Genomic DNA, 20,239 nt, shown 5'->3' with positions numbered 1-20,239 from the left:
TGCGCGCGAGTGCGTGCACGCGCGCGCTTAACTGACGCGAGCGAGCGACTCGCGCTGACAGCCGGCAACGCGAGCGCAACCATTCCACGAGTTGCGCACCGTCACTGGGACATTATGGATCCTGTTTATTGATTACATGCTGCATCCGATTTAGGGACAATCCACACATGAGGAGAACCTAGTCAAGAAGGAATTAAACCAGTTTGATTTGGACTTTGGCTTGGATTGAGATCACCATGCGCCAGTCTTACACAGTGACTTTAGTAGAGGAGCGCACTTTCTTTACTCTGCCCTTCATTAAAGCAAATAAACAGAAGAACAGCTCATCAGTGCCCAGATCAGTGCTGCTTTCTACTTTTGTGAGGTTCCTTATCAATCAAGCAAAGGTATGAGAAATGTATCTGATAGGAAAAACTTTTATTATTAATTATTATTAATACATTTTTATTCATAAGGTATGTGTGCTTTTGTAAGGGCTCAGCAGCATTCATGCAGGTTGGAAATGTCAAACTAGTTAAACTTGTTTCTCTGCCTGCCCATGTTGTATTTACACTCTTTCGTTTTCTTTCTTGTCTACGTAAAAGTCAAAAAGTCCTATTGATTATCAGTTTTTGAGGCGGTAATTATTTCTTGACAGCACAGAAGTCCTACATTAGTCCTACATTAGTCCTACAAACCGTTCCCGGAAAAGCTGGTACATTCCATAAAATGCATTCATTCATTCTCTCGAACCTTTACAAAGAATTTACTTTTAAAATTTCTAGCTGACCAACTTTGTAAGTTGTAAATTTATTTATTTATTTTTGTATTTTGTTTATGTTTTCTCCCCTTTTCTCCCTTTTAACGTGTCCAATTGCCCACCGATGGAGAACAAAGCTAACCTTGTGTACGGAGAGACACACCCTGATGCACTCTTTTCCCATCTCTGTGCAGGCGCCATCGATCAGCCAGCAGAGTGCGTAATTGCATTAGTTATGAGAGAGACCCTATCCGGCTTAATTACGCCCCTATATGAACAACAGGGCCACTCAGCCCGGACGGCAGGCAGAGCCGAGATTCGATACGATGTATTCGAGATCTCAGCTCTGGTTCCAGTGTGTGTTTTACCTCTGCGCCACCTGAGCGGCGTCATTTGTGAATTTAAACACTCACTCACTTTCTTAACCACTTAACCATTTAGGGTCGCAGGGGGTGCTGGAGCCTATCCCAGCTTTTCAATGGGCGCAAGGCACACTGTAACACCCTGGACAGGGCGCCAGCCCATCGCCGGGCAGATGCACATACGGCAATTCCGTGTCTAAATGCTGATCTAAACACAAAAGAAACCTGACTAAACTATACTTAACCCTAAGCTAAGCTAAATGCTACACTAATTGCTAAGGGTAATTTAAACACGCTAACATCAGCAAGAACATGAGCAAGATAATCAAAGTCGTGACCAACAAACCAAAATCATGAAAAAGCCAAATCTACATGAGCAAGAAATCCCAAAGATCTATCCAAAAGCATGACAGTCAAAATAGTCTCCACTGAGGGATCCACAGCTGCTCCCTTCAATGCCCTGAGCATTACCTGCAACAAGGAGCAGCTGTGGATCATTAGCCTCACTGACCAATCCTTGCAAAGGAACTAAAAACAAGACAATATGTCTCCAATATGTGCTCCTGGAGGGAGGGGCGTACAAAACAATCTGAAGTATTAGAAGTGGTAAACATGCCTCCGTCCTAAATTTTTTGAGCTTTGCAACTCTACACAGAATCATATAGAATTTTTTACTCCCCCTTATATTTCTAGCACTTTAGCTGTAATCAGAAATGTCATTTATCACCATTGACTTTTGAGACAGGTCTGTGCACATGTGCAGTGTCATGTTGGAACTGACTGTCCTGCTCGACTGAGTTACTGTTATGCTTGTTTTGCTGTTGGGCATTTGGCTTTGCGCTCGTCACTGGTTTCCGAGTACTGGTTAGGTATAAACAAATGAACTTCTAAGAAGTTTCCTTTTCAGGCTGTGTTGTCAAGTAATGCCAAAGGTCACAACCCAAGTCAGTGTTAGAAACTGGCTGTAGTGATTTATTGTACAAACTCAGGTTTGCAGTGAAATGTAACAAAAAAAAAATCTTGTTACTGGTGTACAATCCCAAATCAGAAAAAGTTGGGACAGCATGGAAAATGCAAATAATAAAAAAAAAACTGAGATATTTCATGTTTTTATTAATAAACATCCATTCCTGCATTTCAGACCTGGGACAGTAAAGCATTTACCACTTTGTAATGTTGCCGTTCCTTTTCACCACACTTAAAAGACGTTCTGACACAGAGGATACCAAGTGATTTAGTGTTTCAGCTTTTATTTTGTCCCATTATTCCTGCAAACACGTCTTAAGATGTGCAACAGTACGGGGTCGTCGTTGTGACATTTTTCATTTCAAAATTCTCCACACTTTCTCTACTGGGGACAGATCAGGACTGCATGCAGGCCAGCCCAGTACCCGTACCCTCTTCTTCCACAGCCATGCCTTTGTAATGTGTGCAGCATGTGGTTTTGCATCGTCTTGTTGAAAAATGCATGGACGTCTCTGGAAAAGATGACGTCTTGAAGGCAGCATAAGATCTCAATGTACTTTTCTGCATTAATGCTGCCATCACAGAAGTGTAAATGACCTTCACCAAGGGCACTGACACGGCCCCATACCATGACAGACCCTGGCTTTTGAACTTGTTGCTGATAACAGTCTGGATGGTCCTTTTCGTCTTTGGTCCGGAGCACACAGCATCCATTTTTTCCAAAAAAGACCTGAAATGCTGATTCATCTGACCACAATACACGTTTCCACTGTGTGATGGTCCATCCTAGATGCCTCCGAGCCCAAAGAAATTGACGCCGCTTCTGGACATGGTTAACATAAGGCTTCTTTTTTGCACAGTAAAGTTTTAAGTGGTATTTGTGCATGTAACTCTGTATTGTAGTGCTTGACAAAGATTTGCCAAAGTAATCCCTCAGCTATTGTGGTTATATCAGCTATTGTTGAGTGGCGGTTCTTGATGCAGTGCCGTCTGAGGGATCGAAGATCACAGGCGTTCAGCTTAAGCTTGCACCCTTGGTCTTTACGCATTAATATTTCTCCCAGTTCCTTGAATCATTTAATGATATTATGCACTGTAGAGGGAGAAATACACAAATCCCTTCCAATCTTTCTTTGAGGTACATTGTTTTTAAACATTTCAATCATTTTCTCACACATTTGTTGACAAACTGGAGATCCTCTGATCATCTTTGCTCATCAAAGACTCAGCCTTTCCTGGATGCTGCTTTTGTACCAAACCATGATTACAAATCTCCTGTTGACATCAGATCGTTATTTAGTTTTTTCACCTCATTACTAGCCCTAAATTGCTCTTTTTTTGGAATGTGTTGCAGGTCTGAAATGCAGGAATGAAAGTATATTAACAAATGAAATGAAGTTGAGCAGATAAAACATGAAATATCTCAGGTTCAAACTGTCTGCAATCAAATAAAAGTCAAAGTAAATGGAAGGAACACTGCATTTTTATTTTATTTGCATTTTCCATACTGTCCCAACTTTTTCTGATTTGGGGTTGTAGTATAAGCATACACATGAAATAATAAAGATAAATGTGATGTTTTTAACTAAATCCAGGGCAAAAATAATATGCAGATCATTGCTGTCTGTTTTTATTTACAATAATGTCCCAGCATTTTTGGAATTGGGGTTGTAATACATTAACCATGTGATGTAGGCCTATGCCTTGACCACAGGCTAAAAATAAAGTGAATAATTTATTTGTAACTGATAAGGGAGTTTTAAAAAGATGATTTGTACTAAACAGCCAAATCAGGAGTCACAAGGTATCATCTGATTATGAAAGAGTTCTAGAAACCTGATAATATTACAAAGATGCTTTTCATTCTTCCCGTGTGCTATTTTTAAACAGCATTTTACAGGACAATAAACTGATTATTTATTTATGCTGTGTGGATCAGACACAGCAGCGCTGCTGGAGTTTTAAATACCGTGTCCACTCACTGTCCACTCTATTAGACACTCCTACCTAGTTGGTCCACCTTGTAGATGTAAAGTCAGAGACGATCGCTCATCTATTGCTGCTGTTTGAGTTGGTCATCTTCTAGATCTTCATCAGTGGTCACAGGACGCTGCCCATAGGGCGCTGTTGGATGGATATATTTTGGTTGGTGGACTATTCTCAGTCCAGCAGTGACAGTGAGGTGTTTAAAAACTCCAGCAGCGCTGCTGTGTCTGATCCACTCATACCAGCACAACACACACTAACACACCACCACCATGTCAGTGTCACTGCAGTGCTGAGAATGATCCACCACCCAAATAATACCTACTCTGTAGTGGTCCTGGGAGAGTCCTGACCATTGAAGAACAGGGTGAAAGCAGGCTAAAAAGGTATGTAGAGAAACAGATGGACTACAGTCAGTAATTGTAGAACTACAAAGTGCTTCTATATGGTAAGTGGAGCTGATAAAATAGACAGTGAGTGTAGAAACAAGGAGGTGGTTTTAATGTTATGGCTGATTGGTGTACAGCATTTGGCAGACACTTTTATCCAAAGCTCAGGCACCCAACAGTGGCAACCTTAACCACTAGTCTACAACTGCCCTATAAGTGTATTAATTGTTAGGGTGCACAAAATCTGACAAAATAGAACCAGCTTAGTTTCAGTTTTTGTTTTAAATTGATTGATGTGTTGTGATTTAAGACATACGTAAACAGAGCCACCTAACCAGGATACAGCGGTGGTAAAACATAAAAAAGAAACAAAATGAGAGTAAATGTGGCAAACTATGCATGTTGACTCACTTGTGCTGAAAAACCAGTTGCTTTTACTTTCAGTTTAGCCTAGCACTTGTTTTCACATTTAAAGAGGTTACTGATTGTCTTGCTTAAGAATTTGATAAACCAGTTTGCCCCATTTAGAACAATGGGGTCTGAATACTTTGTGAGTCCACAGTAAGCCATAGCAGTCTGGAAAGTCTGCAGTGGTTCTTTTTTCTATTAGACGAGGTATAACATTATGACCACTGACAGGTGAAGTGAATAACACTGATGAGTTTGACCAAGGGCCAAATCGTGATGGCTAGACGACCGGGTCAGAGCATCTCCAAAACTGCAGTGGTAAACCGGCGACAGGGTCATGGGTGGCCAAGGCTCATTGATTCACCTGGGGAGAGAGGCTGGGCCGTGTGGTCCGATCCAACAGATGAGCTACTGTAGCTCAGATTGCTGAAAAGGTTAATGCTGGTTCTGATAGAAAGGTGTCAGAACACACAGTGCATCACAGTTGCTGGGCTGTTTTGGTAGCAAAAGGGGGACCAACACAATATTAGGAAGGTGGTCATGTTATGCCTTATCGGTGTATTTACCAATTGCTATATTTAACATTGTTTATAATTATATAGGGTACAAGTTTGTTTATCACTTTCCCGGGAACGTTGATTCTCACAATTCCTCAGAACCTCGAGCTATAACACAAGTTAAAACACGTCTCATATTCGCACTTTGATGACGGTTTATCGCACCGCTCAAGCCAAACGCTGAACAAAGCCACGGTTCATTGTTAATTATCTATTTTTTCCCACTCCCCCCCGCAACTTTTATCCCTATTCTAGTCGTGTCCAACTACCCTGATTGTGTCCTCTATACTGATTCGACCCTTTTTGCCACTGACTGGGGACGCCACTCGACTGACTTGCGCCCCCTCCGGCACGCAATCAGTACAGCCTGCATTTTACACCTGCACGAGCCGAGTTCATACACCGAGAGACACCGCGCACGGAGGGTCACACCCCCCTCAATGTTATTCCTCAGCCCTGTGCAGGCGCCGTCAGTCAACCAGCAGGGGCCGCAGTCGCACCAGTTATGAGGACCTATGCTCCGACTCTCTACCCCTAACCCTGAACAACAGCCAAACGTTGTTCATACTGCCGCCCAACCCAGTCGGAAAGGCAGAGCTGAGTTTTCGATACGATGTATCTAGAAACCCAACTCTGGTGCGCTAGCGTACTTTACCGCTGCGCCACCTGAGCGGCCAAAGCCACTGTTCATTGTTAATTTGAAGTTAAATAAATTTACAAAAAAAGGTGGAACAAAGCAGCAGTCACACACATGTTGAGTTTAAGGGAAACTTCGAGTTTAAGGGTACAAATTTCTCGACAAAGTGCGTCGGGTTTCAAAGATTTCATATTTAGGGGACGTCGAGTTACAAGGTACCACTGTAAATGCGTTCTTCAGCAATACCCTCAATTAGTGTCTGTAAAGTAGTTTCCTAGCTGAGGAAACCATCATCACCTAACGGCTGGTATGTAATCAGTGCTGCTAAATACAACGGACCATCCAGTGTACAAACATAAGTGGATTCTATATTGGGCAGTAGTGATGACGCTCAGCAGAGTACAACATATCAAGTTGAAGTGCCTGCTTTCGAAATAGCATAACATACAGTTCCTACAGAGGTGACGCACAGCCTTTCCCCCTTTCGCTGTGCACTCAGGTGACCTCTACCATCTGCACAAATACAACCTGACGAAGGAGAACCGCAGACTGAAACACACCTCCAATTTCTCACTAAGAGCTTCAACTTCATCAGAGGACCATGCTCCTCTCTTGGTAGTCTTTTGCCACTCAAGATGATGCCTTACCCGGCCAACAAGAGCCATTGTTTCAGACACTGCCGATTGTGTTAAAGTTGCCAGGCAGGCTAGTGGCACCGCCAAGACTTGAACTTAAAATCCAAGACCCTTGATTTTGGGCTTGCATAAGACGGCGGAGCTCATTTTTACTGCAACTCTGGCAACACATCAAAACAATTATGAAAACAAAACACAAAACGAATTATACTTTAATCTGGTCCCACTGTGGTTTACAAGGTGTAACATAAAGCCTCCACGTGGGGGCATTTGTGCCAAGTAAATTTTTTTATCTGCCTGTTAAAATTTGTTTATTTAAGTATTATTATGATTGTCTGCAACCCATTTTTTGGGCTCGCGACCCACCCAAAGGTCGCAACCCTGTTTTAATAGACTGTGAAACCACCAAGGTTAGGCTGTATGTTGGTGTGCAGAAGATCACTGACACAAGGGTTGGCACAAAGGGTAGAACATAAAATGACACCATATAGAGATAATACTACCACAAAATACTCCAGCAGTGACAGCGAAACTGAGCAGGGATTAATATCCAACATGTTTCATTCCAATACGATGCTAAGTCAAAAAGTTACACCACTCGCGTGGATTAGTTCTAGCCCACCACCTCTGAGATCCAGGTTCGAATCACACCTGTGCTCTCAGTCAGCTGGGCGTCCACACATAAATGATCGGCTATGTCTAGGATGGGGGTGGTCAAAGCACTGCGATAGATTGCTGCCCTGTCCAGGGTATTCCTGCTTCGCACCCTTGTTTCCCAGTGGAACTGGATCAGCCACAACTCTGACCAGAATAAAGCAGTCGATGAAAATGAAATAAATGTTACACTGACGTGCCTGTTCTTCCATGTTCGCTCGCATTCTAATAGCTGTAAGAGCTTTAATACTCCCAAATGGGCATCAGTATCCTAAGTGTTCAGTGCTGTGACCAGCGTCACCATCAGGCCTTTTAAATGACATCATGGTCACTCAGCTGCTAGATTATGTTCCAGCTTAGATGGATCACGTTTCCAGTTTTGTGCTTCAGTGCTTCAGGAAAACAACAAAAGTGTCGAATAGCACTGAATTACTCCAGTAATTCCTGTCCCACACACCATTCATATACACTATATCGCCAAAAGTATTCACTCACCCAGCCAGAGGTCACCAACTTTCTGCAGAGTCGATCGCTACAGACCTCCAAACTTCATGTGGCCTTCAGATTAGCTCAAGAACAGTGTGTAGAGAGCTTCATGGGATGGGTTTCCATGGCCGAGCAGCTGCATCCAAGCCTTACATCACCAAGCGCAATGCAAAGCGTCGGATGCAGTGGTGTAAAGCACGCCGCCACTGGACTGTAGAGTGGTGGAGACGTGCCCCTTAGTTCCAGTGAAAGGAACTCTTAATGCTTCAGCATACCAAGAGATTTTGGACAATTTCATGCTCCCAACTTTGTGGGAACAGTTTGGGGATGGCCCCTTCCTGTTCCAACATGACTGCGCACCGGTGCACAAAGCAAGCTCCATAAAGACGTGGATGAGCCAGTTTGGTGTGGAAGAACTTGACTGGCCTGCACAGAGTCCTGACCTCAACCTGATAGAACACCTTTGGGATGAATTAGAGCGAAGACTGTGAGCCAGGCCATCTCGTCCAACATCAGTGTCTGACCTCACAAATGCGCTTCTGGAGGAATGGTCAAAAATTCCCATGAACACACTCCTAAACCTTGTGGAAAGCCTTCCCAGAAGAGTTGAAACTGTTATAGCTGCAAATGGTGGGTCGACATCATATTAAACCCTATGGATTAAGAATGTCAATTCATCGCAGACGTAGCCAATCCTGTCCGTGTAGACGCCCAGCCGGTCGATAGCACAGCTAAGATTCGAACCCGGATGCCAGCGGTGTTGGGCTAGCATAATAAACATGCTGCACCACCCAAGTACCCTGGCTTTTATTCCGTTCATAAAAATCAGAAACAAATGTGACTGTGTTTAAGATTTTAGATGAGAAATTGCCATTTTTGTTTTTTTTTGTGTAATGGATCACTGTGTTGGGACTGACTGGCAATGTGTGTTTGTATTTTACAGAACTCCAAGGGGGTCAAAGGCCTAGTGGGACTGAAGAATCTGGGAAATACAGTGAGTATACTCACAAGCTAACCTTTTTCATGATCTGATGTGTAAATCACAGCAGCTGTTATTACATTATAGAAAAATTGGGCTAAATCTAAATTGGCAATATCTAAATTTGGCGGATAATGTAAGGTTGGGGTACTGGACTAGTAAGCAAAAAGTTGCTGTTTCATGCCATTGTTGGACCCTTAAACAAGACGCCTATCTCAGTTGCTTGGATTATATTCAGCCAGTTTTATCTCTGACTACATCTGTCAGTAATTGTGTGTCAGTATGTATGTATTTGCATCTTGATGTACACAGCATCAACAAGCTGGTTCACAGATTTGCATCTTTTGGGCCGGATTGTGTTACATTTAACACTTATGGAAATAAATGCACAAATGCATTAAATTATGGGTAAAAAAGAAGGGATTGGTGGGGTCGGGGTCCCCAGCAGCGAATTGGCTATGCTAAAAAGGGAGTAAAAATGCATAAATAAATACTCAAAAAAATAAAACTTAAGAATTAGTAGTGTAGTAGGCTGGATCTTCACCAGGCTTAAAATAGGATGTTAATTCTGTCATATCTTTTCTAGATGAGTCCAGCAGGTGTTTGGATATCCCTTTCAAATTCCACTTAGTCTTTCCACATAATACCATTATTTGTCATCTTATCTCATTGCGTTTGGTACTTTTGCCAGGCAACTAATCAAGTTGTCCTAAAATAAATCATTACACTCAATGCAGGGGTCTTAACCTGAGCTCTTACTGCTTGTGTAATACCTGTGATTCCTTTACCTGCTTAGGACTAAGCATTTTAATATGTTGATTTACACTGATCAGCCATAACATTAAAACCACCTCCTGGTTTTTACACTCACTGTCCATTTTATCAGCTCCACTTACCATATAGAAGCACTTTGTAGTTCATATATTTATCTACATGCTTTGTTATCCCCCTTTCATGTTGTTCTTCAAAGGTCAGGACCACTACAGAGTAGGTATTATTTGGGTGGTGGATCATTCTCAGCACTGCAGTGACACTGACATGGTGGTGGTGTGTGGAGTTTGATCAGACACAGAAATGCTAATGGAGTTTTTAAACACCTCACTGTCCCTGCTGGACTGAGAATAGTCCATCAACCAAAAAAATATCCAGCCAACAGCCCCCCGTGGGCAGCGTCCTGTGACCACGGATGAAGGTCTAGAAGATGACCAACTCAAACAGCAGCAATAGATGAGTGATAGTCTCTTACTTTACATCTACAAGGTGGACCAACTAGGTAGGAGTGTCTAATAGAGTGGACAGTGAGTGGACACGGTATTTAAAAACTCCAGCGGCACCGCTGTGTCTGATTCACTCATACCAGCACAACACACACTAACACACCACCATCACTGTCAGTGTCACTGCAGTGCTGAGAATCATCCACCATCTAAATAATACCTGCTCTGTAGTGGTCCTGTGGGGGTCCTGACCATTGAAGAACAGAGTAAAAGCAGGTTTAAAAAGTATTTAGAGAAACTGACTACAGTCAGTAATGGTAGAACTACAAAGTGCTTCTTTATGGTAAGTGGAGCTGATAAAATGGACAGTGAGTGTAGAAACAAGGAGGTGGTTTTAATGTTATGGCTGATCAGTGTATATAGTGCAGCATTTAAGGTAATGAGTTATGAATTATGTCTGTACATTGGCAAAGAAACTTTAATCCTCCAATGATGTTTTTTTAATGCTTTCTGCCATATAGAACTATTACCAACCAAAGTTGGTAATAATAACAAGCCATGGTACATAACAGGCTAAAATAACATTACCTTATATTGTAGGGCAGCAGTTAGGGCACTCGAAGGGCACAGATATACAATACTCTAGGCAACTACCACTGAGATCCAGGGGACCAGGGCTGAACAGCCTAACCACCAGGAGGTGCACTTGTCAGTGCGCACTTAGTGCCAGTCCCAAGCCTGGATAAAAATAATTAGGTTTCGGTCGGCACAATTGGCAGTGCCTGCAGCAGACTAAATTGGCCACTAAAGTCTGCTGGGTGGGAAAAGACCGGACTGGAAAGGGGGTGCTGTGTAAGGACCCTGGTTAGAAGCTCGAGGTGCCTCACGCGCAAGTCCACAGAAGTACGGGCAGAAAAGAAGGGGTAGGTGGACCGTGCACGTGTCGGAGGGTGAGTGTCGCGTGTGTCAGGCGAATATTGGCACTAAACACTAAATCAAGAGAATAGGGGAGAAAATGCATAAATAAAATAGCAAAAAATTGAAAAAGGAGGTTTGTGTAAGGATAGGCATCCGATGCTAACACTGATCAGAATGATCCACTGTGGCGACCCGTAAATTTGAGATATTTATAATGAAACAGGAGCTTTAGTCACAGTAATTGCTCAATTGACTAGTGTTTCACAGGGTCAGAGACTTACTGAGCAACTCAAGTGACTATGAATGTCAATAATCAATTAAAATCAATTTAAGATTTATCTATCACATGCTGCTCAGGTGGCACTGCGATAAAAACACACGCTGGAACCAGAGCTGGGATCTCGAATACATCGTATCGAGTCTCAGTTCTGCCTGCCGGCTGGGCTGAGCGGCCACATGAACAGCGATTGGCCTGTTGTTCAGATAGGGGTGGGATTAAGCCGGATAGGGATTCTCTCATAACTAATGCAATTAGGACCTCTGCTGGCCGATTGATGGCACCTGCACAGAGATGGGAAAAGAGTGCTGTCAGGATGTGTTTCTCCGTACACAGTGCTGAGCTGCACTGCACTCGTCAAGGTGTAGGTGACAAGATGCATACGGCATAATGCATAATAGAACATTTATATCCTGACAAGATGGGTTTCTTTTAGGATGACATAGTCCAAATTTTGGAAGTTCTATCACACAGTTGTTTTTGTGTTTTTTTGCAGTGCTTTATGAACTCCATCCTCCAGTGTCTAAGCAACACACACAGTCTGCGAGACTACTGTCTGCACAATTCCCACCGCCACGACCTCAACAACAACCGCACAAACACTGCTCTAATGGAAGGTAAGAGTATTTCCTCAGTCACGCACAGGTCGGTACGAGCAAAACCACAAACACCCTCTTTAAAACCCTCTTCTTTTCTTCAAATGCAGAATTTGCCAAGCTCATACAGACGATGTGGGCGTCGTCCGGCAGTGATGCCGTCTGCCCATCCGAGTTTAAAACGCAGATCCAGAGATATGCGCCCAGATTTGTGGGCTACAAGTAAGTTTGGTCTTTCTTTTAAGGCACATTTTTGTTAGAAAGCCAGTATTGACAAAAATACTTTGCTTTGTTTAGCCAACAAGATGCTCAGGAGTTTCTGCGCTTTCTGCTGGATGGGCTGCACAACGAGGTGAACAGGGTTACAGTCCGGCCTCGTGCCACCAACGAAGACTTTGACCATTTGTCGTAAGTGTTTTTTCTCCTCAATGAAGCACAACCAGACATGAATTTACTAAAGCATGTTGTATGTGTGGTTGAGCAGCACATGGATGAGTGGCATGACTCAGACCGGCTCAGAGCTATACACAATTTGAATAAATATAATTGCCATTTTATAGCACAGTGGGTAGCCGAGATGTTCACAAGTCACAAAATACGAGTCAGAGTCAAGTCACGAGTCTTTAGGCTAGAGTCTGAGTCAAGTCACCAGTCAATATAATCTACACAAAACATATATTGGAAATGTAGCGTAGAACTAAACAAATAATATGTAAGTTCAGATGAAAAACAACAACAGATTAGCGACTGTATTTTGCTGTTTTACTTAGTGCCTTTACTTTCCTAGTCATTGTGCAAATGAATGTAATTTCTGTAAGGTACCAGTTAAAAGCTTAAACTGATATGTTTTGTTTTTATTGCAAAATTAAACACGGCACAGCTGCCAAAATCCAAAACACAGCCAAAAAAATCCTAACCTCTGCTTACCTTAGCTTATGTTCTTCCAGATGCTATTAAATTAATAACTGTGTGTCCCATTAGGAATATAATTCGTTATTTTGTAAATGTGCTTATAATTAAAAACCTCCAAACTTTTCCCGGTTGTAACTCGTTAGAAAGCCAATCAAGCGTTTCATTATCACATCATCTGTGTGACGCAAACTGAATAAATGCAAATAACAGCATTTCTTACTAAAAATTAAAATCAGAAGGTCTGATTGGTTCAGAAAGCGGTATTTCCACCATTAGCGCCAATTCTGTAGGAGCGTTCCATTCACCCCAGTTGTCCTGTGAAGGGCACTACGTAGAGTATTACATCATTTTAAGTGAGATTCCAATCCAAAGGTAACGAAAATGTCCAAATGAACACACTTCAAACTGTGTAGGGAGTAGGGAGCAACACTTCATCACTACGCCGGAAGCTGGCTGGAACATTTACCCATTGCGTGTGTTGTGGGTTAAGACAGCCGGAGCGTTATTAGAGAGCAGAATATTTATAATAGTAATAATTATATATATATATACTGTATATGTATATACAACGAGTGTATATATATATATATATATAGTCACACAACTAATGTTAACACATGCTGACGCTAGCGACTCCTGTCGTGTATGAGTCATTTTTTTGCGAGTCATGAGTCGAGTCTAAAGTCGCTGTGTGCGCGACTTACCTGTGACTCGGACTCTCTGGTGGGTAGCACTGTTGCCTCACAGCAAGGTCTTGGGTTTGATTTCCAAGTGGAGCTGTCTGGGTCCTCTCTGTGTGGAATTTCACCCTTCAATAGCCCTACAATGGACCCTAAGCATACAGCCGAAACAACATTCAAATCTCAGCCAGTGTCTTACTTAACCTAAACCCCATCCACCAATTGTGTACAGACCTGAAGATGCCAGTTTATATACGCTCACTGCTTGAATGCAATGGGATAAACTGCCTTAATCCAGCTGTGCCAACCATACAAAATGAAAACTAAAACACACACACAATCAAGTGCACAACACATTAAAGGATGGGCGTAATGCGTCCTGCCACAAAGCAAAAATGCTTTAGGAAAGGTATGAGGAGCACAACAACGAGTTTGAGGTGTTGACTTGGCCTCCAAATTTCCCAGATCTCAATCTAATCAAGCATCTGTGAGATGTGCTGGACAAACAAGTCCGATCCATGAAGGCCCCACCTCACAACTTACAGGAGTTAAAGGATCTGCTGCTAACATCTTGGTGCCAGATACCACAGCACACCTTCATGGGTCTAGAGAGGAACACAGTATTAGGAAGGTGGTCATAATGTTATGCCTGATTGAACTGTTAATTGAATTCTCTTTTACAGTGATGAGGAGAAAGGTAAAAAGATGTGGAGCAAGTACCTGGAGAGAGAGGACAGTAAAATTGTAGGTATGTATATAGCCAATAAATAAGCTTTAAGGTCGTACTTACCTGATTTGACTTGAGCTCGAGTGGCAGAGCAGTAAAATACACTAGCCTGCTATCGGTCAGTCGGACGTCTAGACAGACATGATTGGCTACGTCTGGGGGAGGGGTGGGTGGTGGTGTTTATTTGAAGTAAATCTTTTATGTTGTCCAACATTTCTTTTTCATTTTCTTTTTAATTTATGCATTTTATCCCTTTTAATTAACTCCCTTCGATGACTGTGAGGCCAGTCTTGCACATGAAGAGTCACACACTGATTCATGAAGAGTCACACACGTTCTTTCATTTCTGTACAGACGCTTCGGGCTACTAACCAGGGTCCTTACACAACGTCAAAAACCCCACCCACTTTTTTTGTCCGATCTTTTCCCACCCTGCCCCTGCAGGCACTGCCAAACGTGCCTGCTGGGGGCGCCCAGCCGACCGGTATCATTTATTATTTTGCATTTCAAACTTCAGGTCGAGGGCAGCTCGGCTGGTAGCACTGTCGCCTCACAGCAAGAAGGTCCTGGGTTCGATCCCCAGGCGGGGCGGTCCGGGTCCTTGCTGTGCAGAGTTTGCATGTTCTCTCCGTGTCTGCGTGGGTTTCCTCCGGGAGCTCCGGTTTCCTCCCACAGTCCAAAGACATGTAGTCAGGTTAATTGGAGGCACTGAATTGCCCTATAGGTGAATGGGTGTGTGTATGTGTGCATGTGTGTCTGCCCTGCAATGGACTGGTGCCCCGTCCAGGGTGTTACTGTGTGCCTTGCGCCCATTGAAAAGCCGGGATAGGCCTTCACCCACGTTCCCCGTTCCCCCTCAGACACAGCCAATCACCGTCTGGGATTCAAACCTTGGATCCAAGTAGTAGCAGGCTAGCATAATTTACTATTGTGCCACACAAGTGGCTCCATTATTAAATGCCATATGTAATGTTTTGTTCACATGTGTGTGTTCAGATTTATTCGTAGGGCAGCTGAAGAGCTCCTTGACCTGCACAGAGTGCGGTTACTGTTCCACTGTGTTCGATCCCTTCTGGGATCTTTCCTTACCCATCACCAAGGTCAGTTCAACTCAGCAATTCTATTACAGTCATACACAAACACACACACACATACATGTGTCCTTGCTGTTTTCTGCTATTTAAATACAGTACAATGAGACTGAATGAGTGTCTGACAGTGTTTATTGCACCCAGAAGGGCTACGGAGAGGTCAGTCTGATGGACTGTGTGCGACTCTTTACTAAGGAAGACGTGCTGGATGGAGACGAGAAACCGGTAAGACTTGAGTGTTCTGTTGCTAACTTCCAGCTGTTTTTATTTAACAAAATGCTGCTTGTCCTGAAATTTCTTCTCACTTCTGCCTCCACAGACATGCTACAGATGTAAAGCCAGAAGAAGATGTACAAAAAAATTTACCATTCAGCGGTTTCCCAAAATCTTAGTGCTTCGTATCCTTGACTATATTATATTAACCATTGTTATAGTTTCTAATGCGTAAACTACAGGGGGAAAAAAGAGTCCCAGATGTGCAGACAGAACAGACAGTTAGTGTGGGGATGTATTGTGGACATGGCTTCAAACCTCACCTACATACTGTATATCGTCTGTGACAAAATGAGCATGTTCTTTCAAATCCCTTGATGGTTTCCCTGTGGATACTCTGGTTTCCTCCCCCTAACACTACAAAATCGGTGCATTGACTAATCCTAATTCTCCCTAGATGTGAGTGAGTGAATGGGCGAGTGTGTGGTGGCTGGCAGGCATTTTTGCATTCCTGTGTTTTTGGGTGGCACCAGGCCATAATAATCACTCATTTATCCAATCAGGGTCGCGCGCGTGTGTGCTGGAGCCTATCCCGGCTTTTCAATGGGCGCAAGGCACACAGTAATACCCTGGACGGGGAGCCAGTCCATCGCAGGGCAGACACACATACACACACCCATTCACCCATAGGGCAATTCAGTGTCTCCAAGTTTTTGGACTGTGGGAGGAAACCGGAGCTCCCGGGGGAAACCCACGCAGACACGGGGAGAACATGCAAACTCCACACAGAAAGGACCCGGACCTCCCCACCTGGGGATCGAACCCAGGACCTTCTTGCCCGGCCATAATAATGATGAAGCAATTACTAAGTTAATAAGTAAATAAATACAGAAACTGGGGGTGCTTGGGTGGCACGGCGCTAAGACCGCTGTGATTCAGGTTTGAATCCCAGCATTGTCTAGACAGACACGATTGGGTAATTGCAATAGCCCTGCAATTGATTGGTGCCCTGTCCAGGGTATTCCTGGCATACGCTTTGTGTTTCCTAGTAGAACTACTGTAGGCTCACTGTGACCCTGGCCAGGATAATGTTGTGATGTTGTGATTTTAGGTATGATGTACATTTTAGGTTCAGGGTTTTTTGGGGGAACACTAGATTTTTTCAGGCATAGATTCTAACCCAGGTCTCAGTGATGGTGGGCTAGTGTAATAAACCACTAAGCCACCTGAGTACCTGAGTTACAACATAAAAAACCCTGCATCAGTTATCAGCCGACTGTGTGTCTACACAGACATGATTGGCTATGTCTGTAAAGGGAGTGGTGGTGGCCCAATCTTTGCAATGGATTGTTGTCCTGTACTACTGCCTTGCACCAAATGTTACCTAGTAACCTAGTATTCATCAGTAGGATCTTGTCTTTCCTTGATTAACACTCTCAGATCTAAAGCGTTTCTCTGAAGCTCGAATAAGATCCAGCAAACTGACCACATTTGTCAACTTCCCCATGAAGGACCTGGACCTCAGGGAGTTTGCTTCTGACAGGAGCGGTTAGTATTGTCATTTATTAATGTCAATAAAAGGAATATTTAATAAACATTCATTTAATAAAGCCTTGCCAATAATAATAGTTGTTGATCATACAGAGTAAGCACATGTGATCACGTGTGTAAAGAAGCACACTTTTCCATTGATTATTGAATCCACAAAGTAACAAAACGCACTCAATATGTAAACACATACATCAAACGTTGTCAGTACACTACACCACAGAAAAGTCTGTTACACTAACTTAATTGCCATATGAATGCTAGGACCGCATCATATTGCATACACTATTATTATACACTATTATGTACAGTGTTTTTTACATCATTCAGTCTATGTGTTCTTGTTGTTGTCTCTAGGTAGTGCAGTGTATAACCTGTATGCAGTGTCCAATCACTCAGGCACTACCATGGGGGGGCACTACACAGCATACTGCTGCAATCCAGCATCTGGAGAGTGGTACACATATAACGACTCCAGGTACTTATTCTATATGTGGTTACTTTCCATTAATTTTGTTTTTTTTGCTGAAGGCATTACATTAACCATAACATTAAAACCACCTCCTTGTTTTTACACACATTGTCCATTTTATCAGCTCCACTTACCATATAGGAGCACTTTGTAGTTCTACAATTACTGACTGTAGTCCATCTGTTTCTCTGCATGCTTTGTTAGCCCCCTTTCATGCTGTTCCCAATGGTCAGGACTCTCCCAGGACCACTACAGAGTAGATACTATTTGGGTGGTGGATCATTCTCAGCACTGCAGTGACACTGACATGGTGCTGGTGTGTTAGTGTGTGTTGTGCTGGTATGAGTGGATCAGACACAGCAACGCTGATGGAGGTTTTAAACACCTCACTGTGACTGCTGGACTGAGAATAGTCCACCAACCAAAAATATCAAGCCAACAGCGCCCCGTGGGCAGCGTCCTGTGCCCGCTGATGAAGGTCTAGAAGATGACCAAGTCAAACAGCAGCAATAGATGAGCGATCGTCTCTGACTTCACATTTACAAGGTGGACCAACTAGGTAGGAGTGTCTAATAGAGTGGACAGTGAGTGGACACGGTGTTTAAAAACTCCAGCAGCGCTGCTGTTTCTGATCCACTCATATCAGCACAACACACACTAACACACCACCACCATGTTAGTGTCAGTGCAGTGTTGAGAATGATCCACCACCTAAATACTGTAATACCAGCTCTGTGGGGGTCCTGACCATTGAAGAACAGGGTGAAAGCAGGCTAAAAAAGTATGCAGAGAAACAGATGGACTACAGTCAGTAATTGTTGAACTACAAAGTAGTATAGTTAGTAGTATATGTTTTTACTGGGGTGTAAGTAGTATGGATTGGTTGTAAAATCACTCATGTTGCCTCTTTTTTTCTTTACTAGGGTAACACCAATGTCCCCTGGTCAGGTCCGGAGCAGTGACGCATACGTTCTGTTCTACGAGCGAGCAGGCCTATGAGGGGCTTACAAGTCACATCAGGTCTTCATCACCCACTGTCGCCCTCTACTGAAAATCTGACATAATAACATGTTTCAACTGGCACTTCTAATGTATCCGGCTCGTTTTTAATACGGAGCAGAAAGGGTCCTGCTGGCACTGTGTGCGTGTGTGCGCGTGTGTGTGTGTATCTGAGGGCAGCTTCTGGGGAGCCAGGAGCCAGTGAAGGGTAAAAAAAAAACCCTCTTTGACTTCGTCCCACAAGACTCTGGCTATGCACTGCAAACGAACTCTAGTCCCAACTGCGCCTTCCTTTTGTCCAATATCACCTCAGTATAGAAGGACATGTCTGATTTAGGAGTGTTTTCTGAGCTGTTTGCTTTTTTATTTGGACTAAAAGCTGCAGATCACGGCTCTTTCATTTGTCACACACTTGTGTGACCTTTTTGACCTCAAATCAGAAAAGGTTGGGACAATATGGAAATGCAAATAAAATAAAAACACAAAGTTTCTTACATTTACTTAAGGATGAACCTGAGATATTTCAATGTTTTGTCTGCTCAACATCCATTCCTGCATTTCAGACCTGCAACACATTCCAAAAAAAGTTGGGACAGTAAAGCATTTACCACTTTGTAATGTTGCCATTCCTTTTCACCACTTTTAAAGGACATTTTGGCACAGAGGATACCAAGCGATTTAGTGTTTCAGCTTTTATTTTGTCTTTTGTATTTTTATTTATTATTAATTAATTTTGCATTAATGCTGCCATCACAGAAGTGTAAATGACCTTTGACAAGGGCACTGACACAAACCCATACCATGACCAGACCCTGGCTTTTGGACTTGTTGCTGATAACAGTCTGGATGGTCTTTGGTCCGGAGCATCCGGGTCCATTTTGTCTAAAAAACATCTGGAATGATGCTTCTGGACATGGTTAACACAAGACTTCTTTTTTGCAGAGTAAAGTTTTAAGTGGCATTTGTGTATGTAACTCTGTATTGTAGTGCTTGACAAAGGTTTGCCAAAGTAATCCCTCACCCATGTGGTTATATCAGATATTGATGAGTGGCGGTTCTTGATGCAGTGCCGTCTGAGGGATCGAAGATCACGGGCGTTCAGCTTAAGCTTGCACCCTTGGCCTTTAGGCACTGAAATTCCTCCCGATTCCTCGAATAGTTTAATGATATTGTGCACTGTAGAGGGAGAAATATGCAAATCCCTTCCAATCTTTCTTTGAGGTACATTGTTTTTAAACATTTCAATCAAACTGGAGATCCTCTGATCATCTTTGCTCATCAGAGACTCAGCCTTTCCTGGATGCTGCTTTTGTACCAAACCATGATTACAATCACCTGTTTGGAATCACATCATTATTTAGTTTTTTCACCTCATTACTAGCCCTAAATGGCCTCCATCCCAACTTTTTTTGGAATATGTTGCAGGCCTGAAACGCAGGAATGGAGGTATATTAATAAATGAAATGAAGTTGAGCAGACAGAACATGAAATATCTCAGGTTCAAACTGTCTGCAATCTAATAAAAGTCAAAGCAAATGTAAGGGACACTGCATCTTTATTTTATTTACATTTTCCATACTGGCCTAACTTTTTTTGATTTGGGGTTGTAGTTTTGGGAATGGGTGGATGGGGTTTGTAATAATGTTCTCTGTTCTTAGCTTTTACCTGTCGGTCTGTGTCGATTATCTAATATCATTTGCTTCATTATTTTCTTTATTTGATCGTCCTGAGGGCTGAAAAGGCCTTATGAGGTGTGTCGTGTTAAGCGAAAGCTGTTCAGTGTGGCTGCTA

General features: G+C 42.9%; 1 protein-coding gene across 3 annotated transcripts in view; it reads left to right on the top strand.

Moving 5' to 3' along the window:
* usp2a (ubiquitin specific peptidase 2a) overlaps nucleotides 1-18,539 on the top strand; it is a 32,651-nt gene extending 14,112 nt beyond the window's left edge. Inside the window, exons 4-14 of one of the 3 annotated variants that reach the window (XM_063016850.1) lie at nucleotides 8,763-8,813; nucleotides 11,707-11,827; nucleotides 11,917-12,028; nucleotides 12,104-12,214; nucleotides 14,082-14,146; nucleotides 15,122-15,225; nucleotides 15,364-15,441; nucleotides 15,536-15,614; nucleotides 16,870-16,977; nucleotides 17,335-17,455; nucleotides 18,373-18,539. In XM_063016850.1, the coding sequence (XP_062872920.1) occupies nucleotides 8,763-8,813; nucleotides 11,707-11,827; nucleotides 11,917-12,028; nucleotides 12,104-12,214; nucleotides 14,082-14,146; nucleotides 15,122-15,225; nucleotides 15,364-15,441; nucleotides 15,536-15,614; nucleotides 16,870-16,977; nucleotides 17,335-17,455; nucleotides 18,373-18,448 (1,026 nt within the window). In that variant the 3' untranslated portion in view covers nucleotides 18,449-18,539. Of the gene's footprint in view, nucleotides 1-8,762; nucleotides 8,814-11,706; nucleotides 11,828-11,916; nucleotides 12,029-12,103; nucleotides 12,215-14,081; nucleotides 14,147-15,121; nucleotides 15,226-15,360; nucleotides 15,442-15,535; nucleotides 15,615-16,869; nucleotides 16,978-17,334; nucleotides 17,456-18,372 lie in introns of all 3 variants that reach the window. The other 2 variants (XM_063016849.1, XM_063016851.1) reach the window with 2 other exon arrangements.
* Nucleotides 18,540-20,239: the final 1,700 nt, after the last annotated feature.

Source organism: Trichomycterus rosablanca, chromosome 20, assembly GCF_030014385.1.
Source record: "Trichomycterus rosablanca isolate fTriRos1 chromosome 20, fTriRos1.hap1, whole genome shotgun sequence".
NCBI classification, from domain to species: Eukaryota; Metazoa; Chordata; class Actinopteri; order Siluriformes; family Trichomycteridae; genus Trichomycterus; species Trichomycterus rosablanca.
The sequence above is the reverse complement of the archived record's forward strand: the minus strand, read 5'-3'. Positions and strand labels throughout refer to the sequence as shown.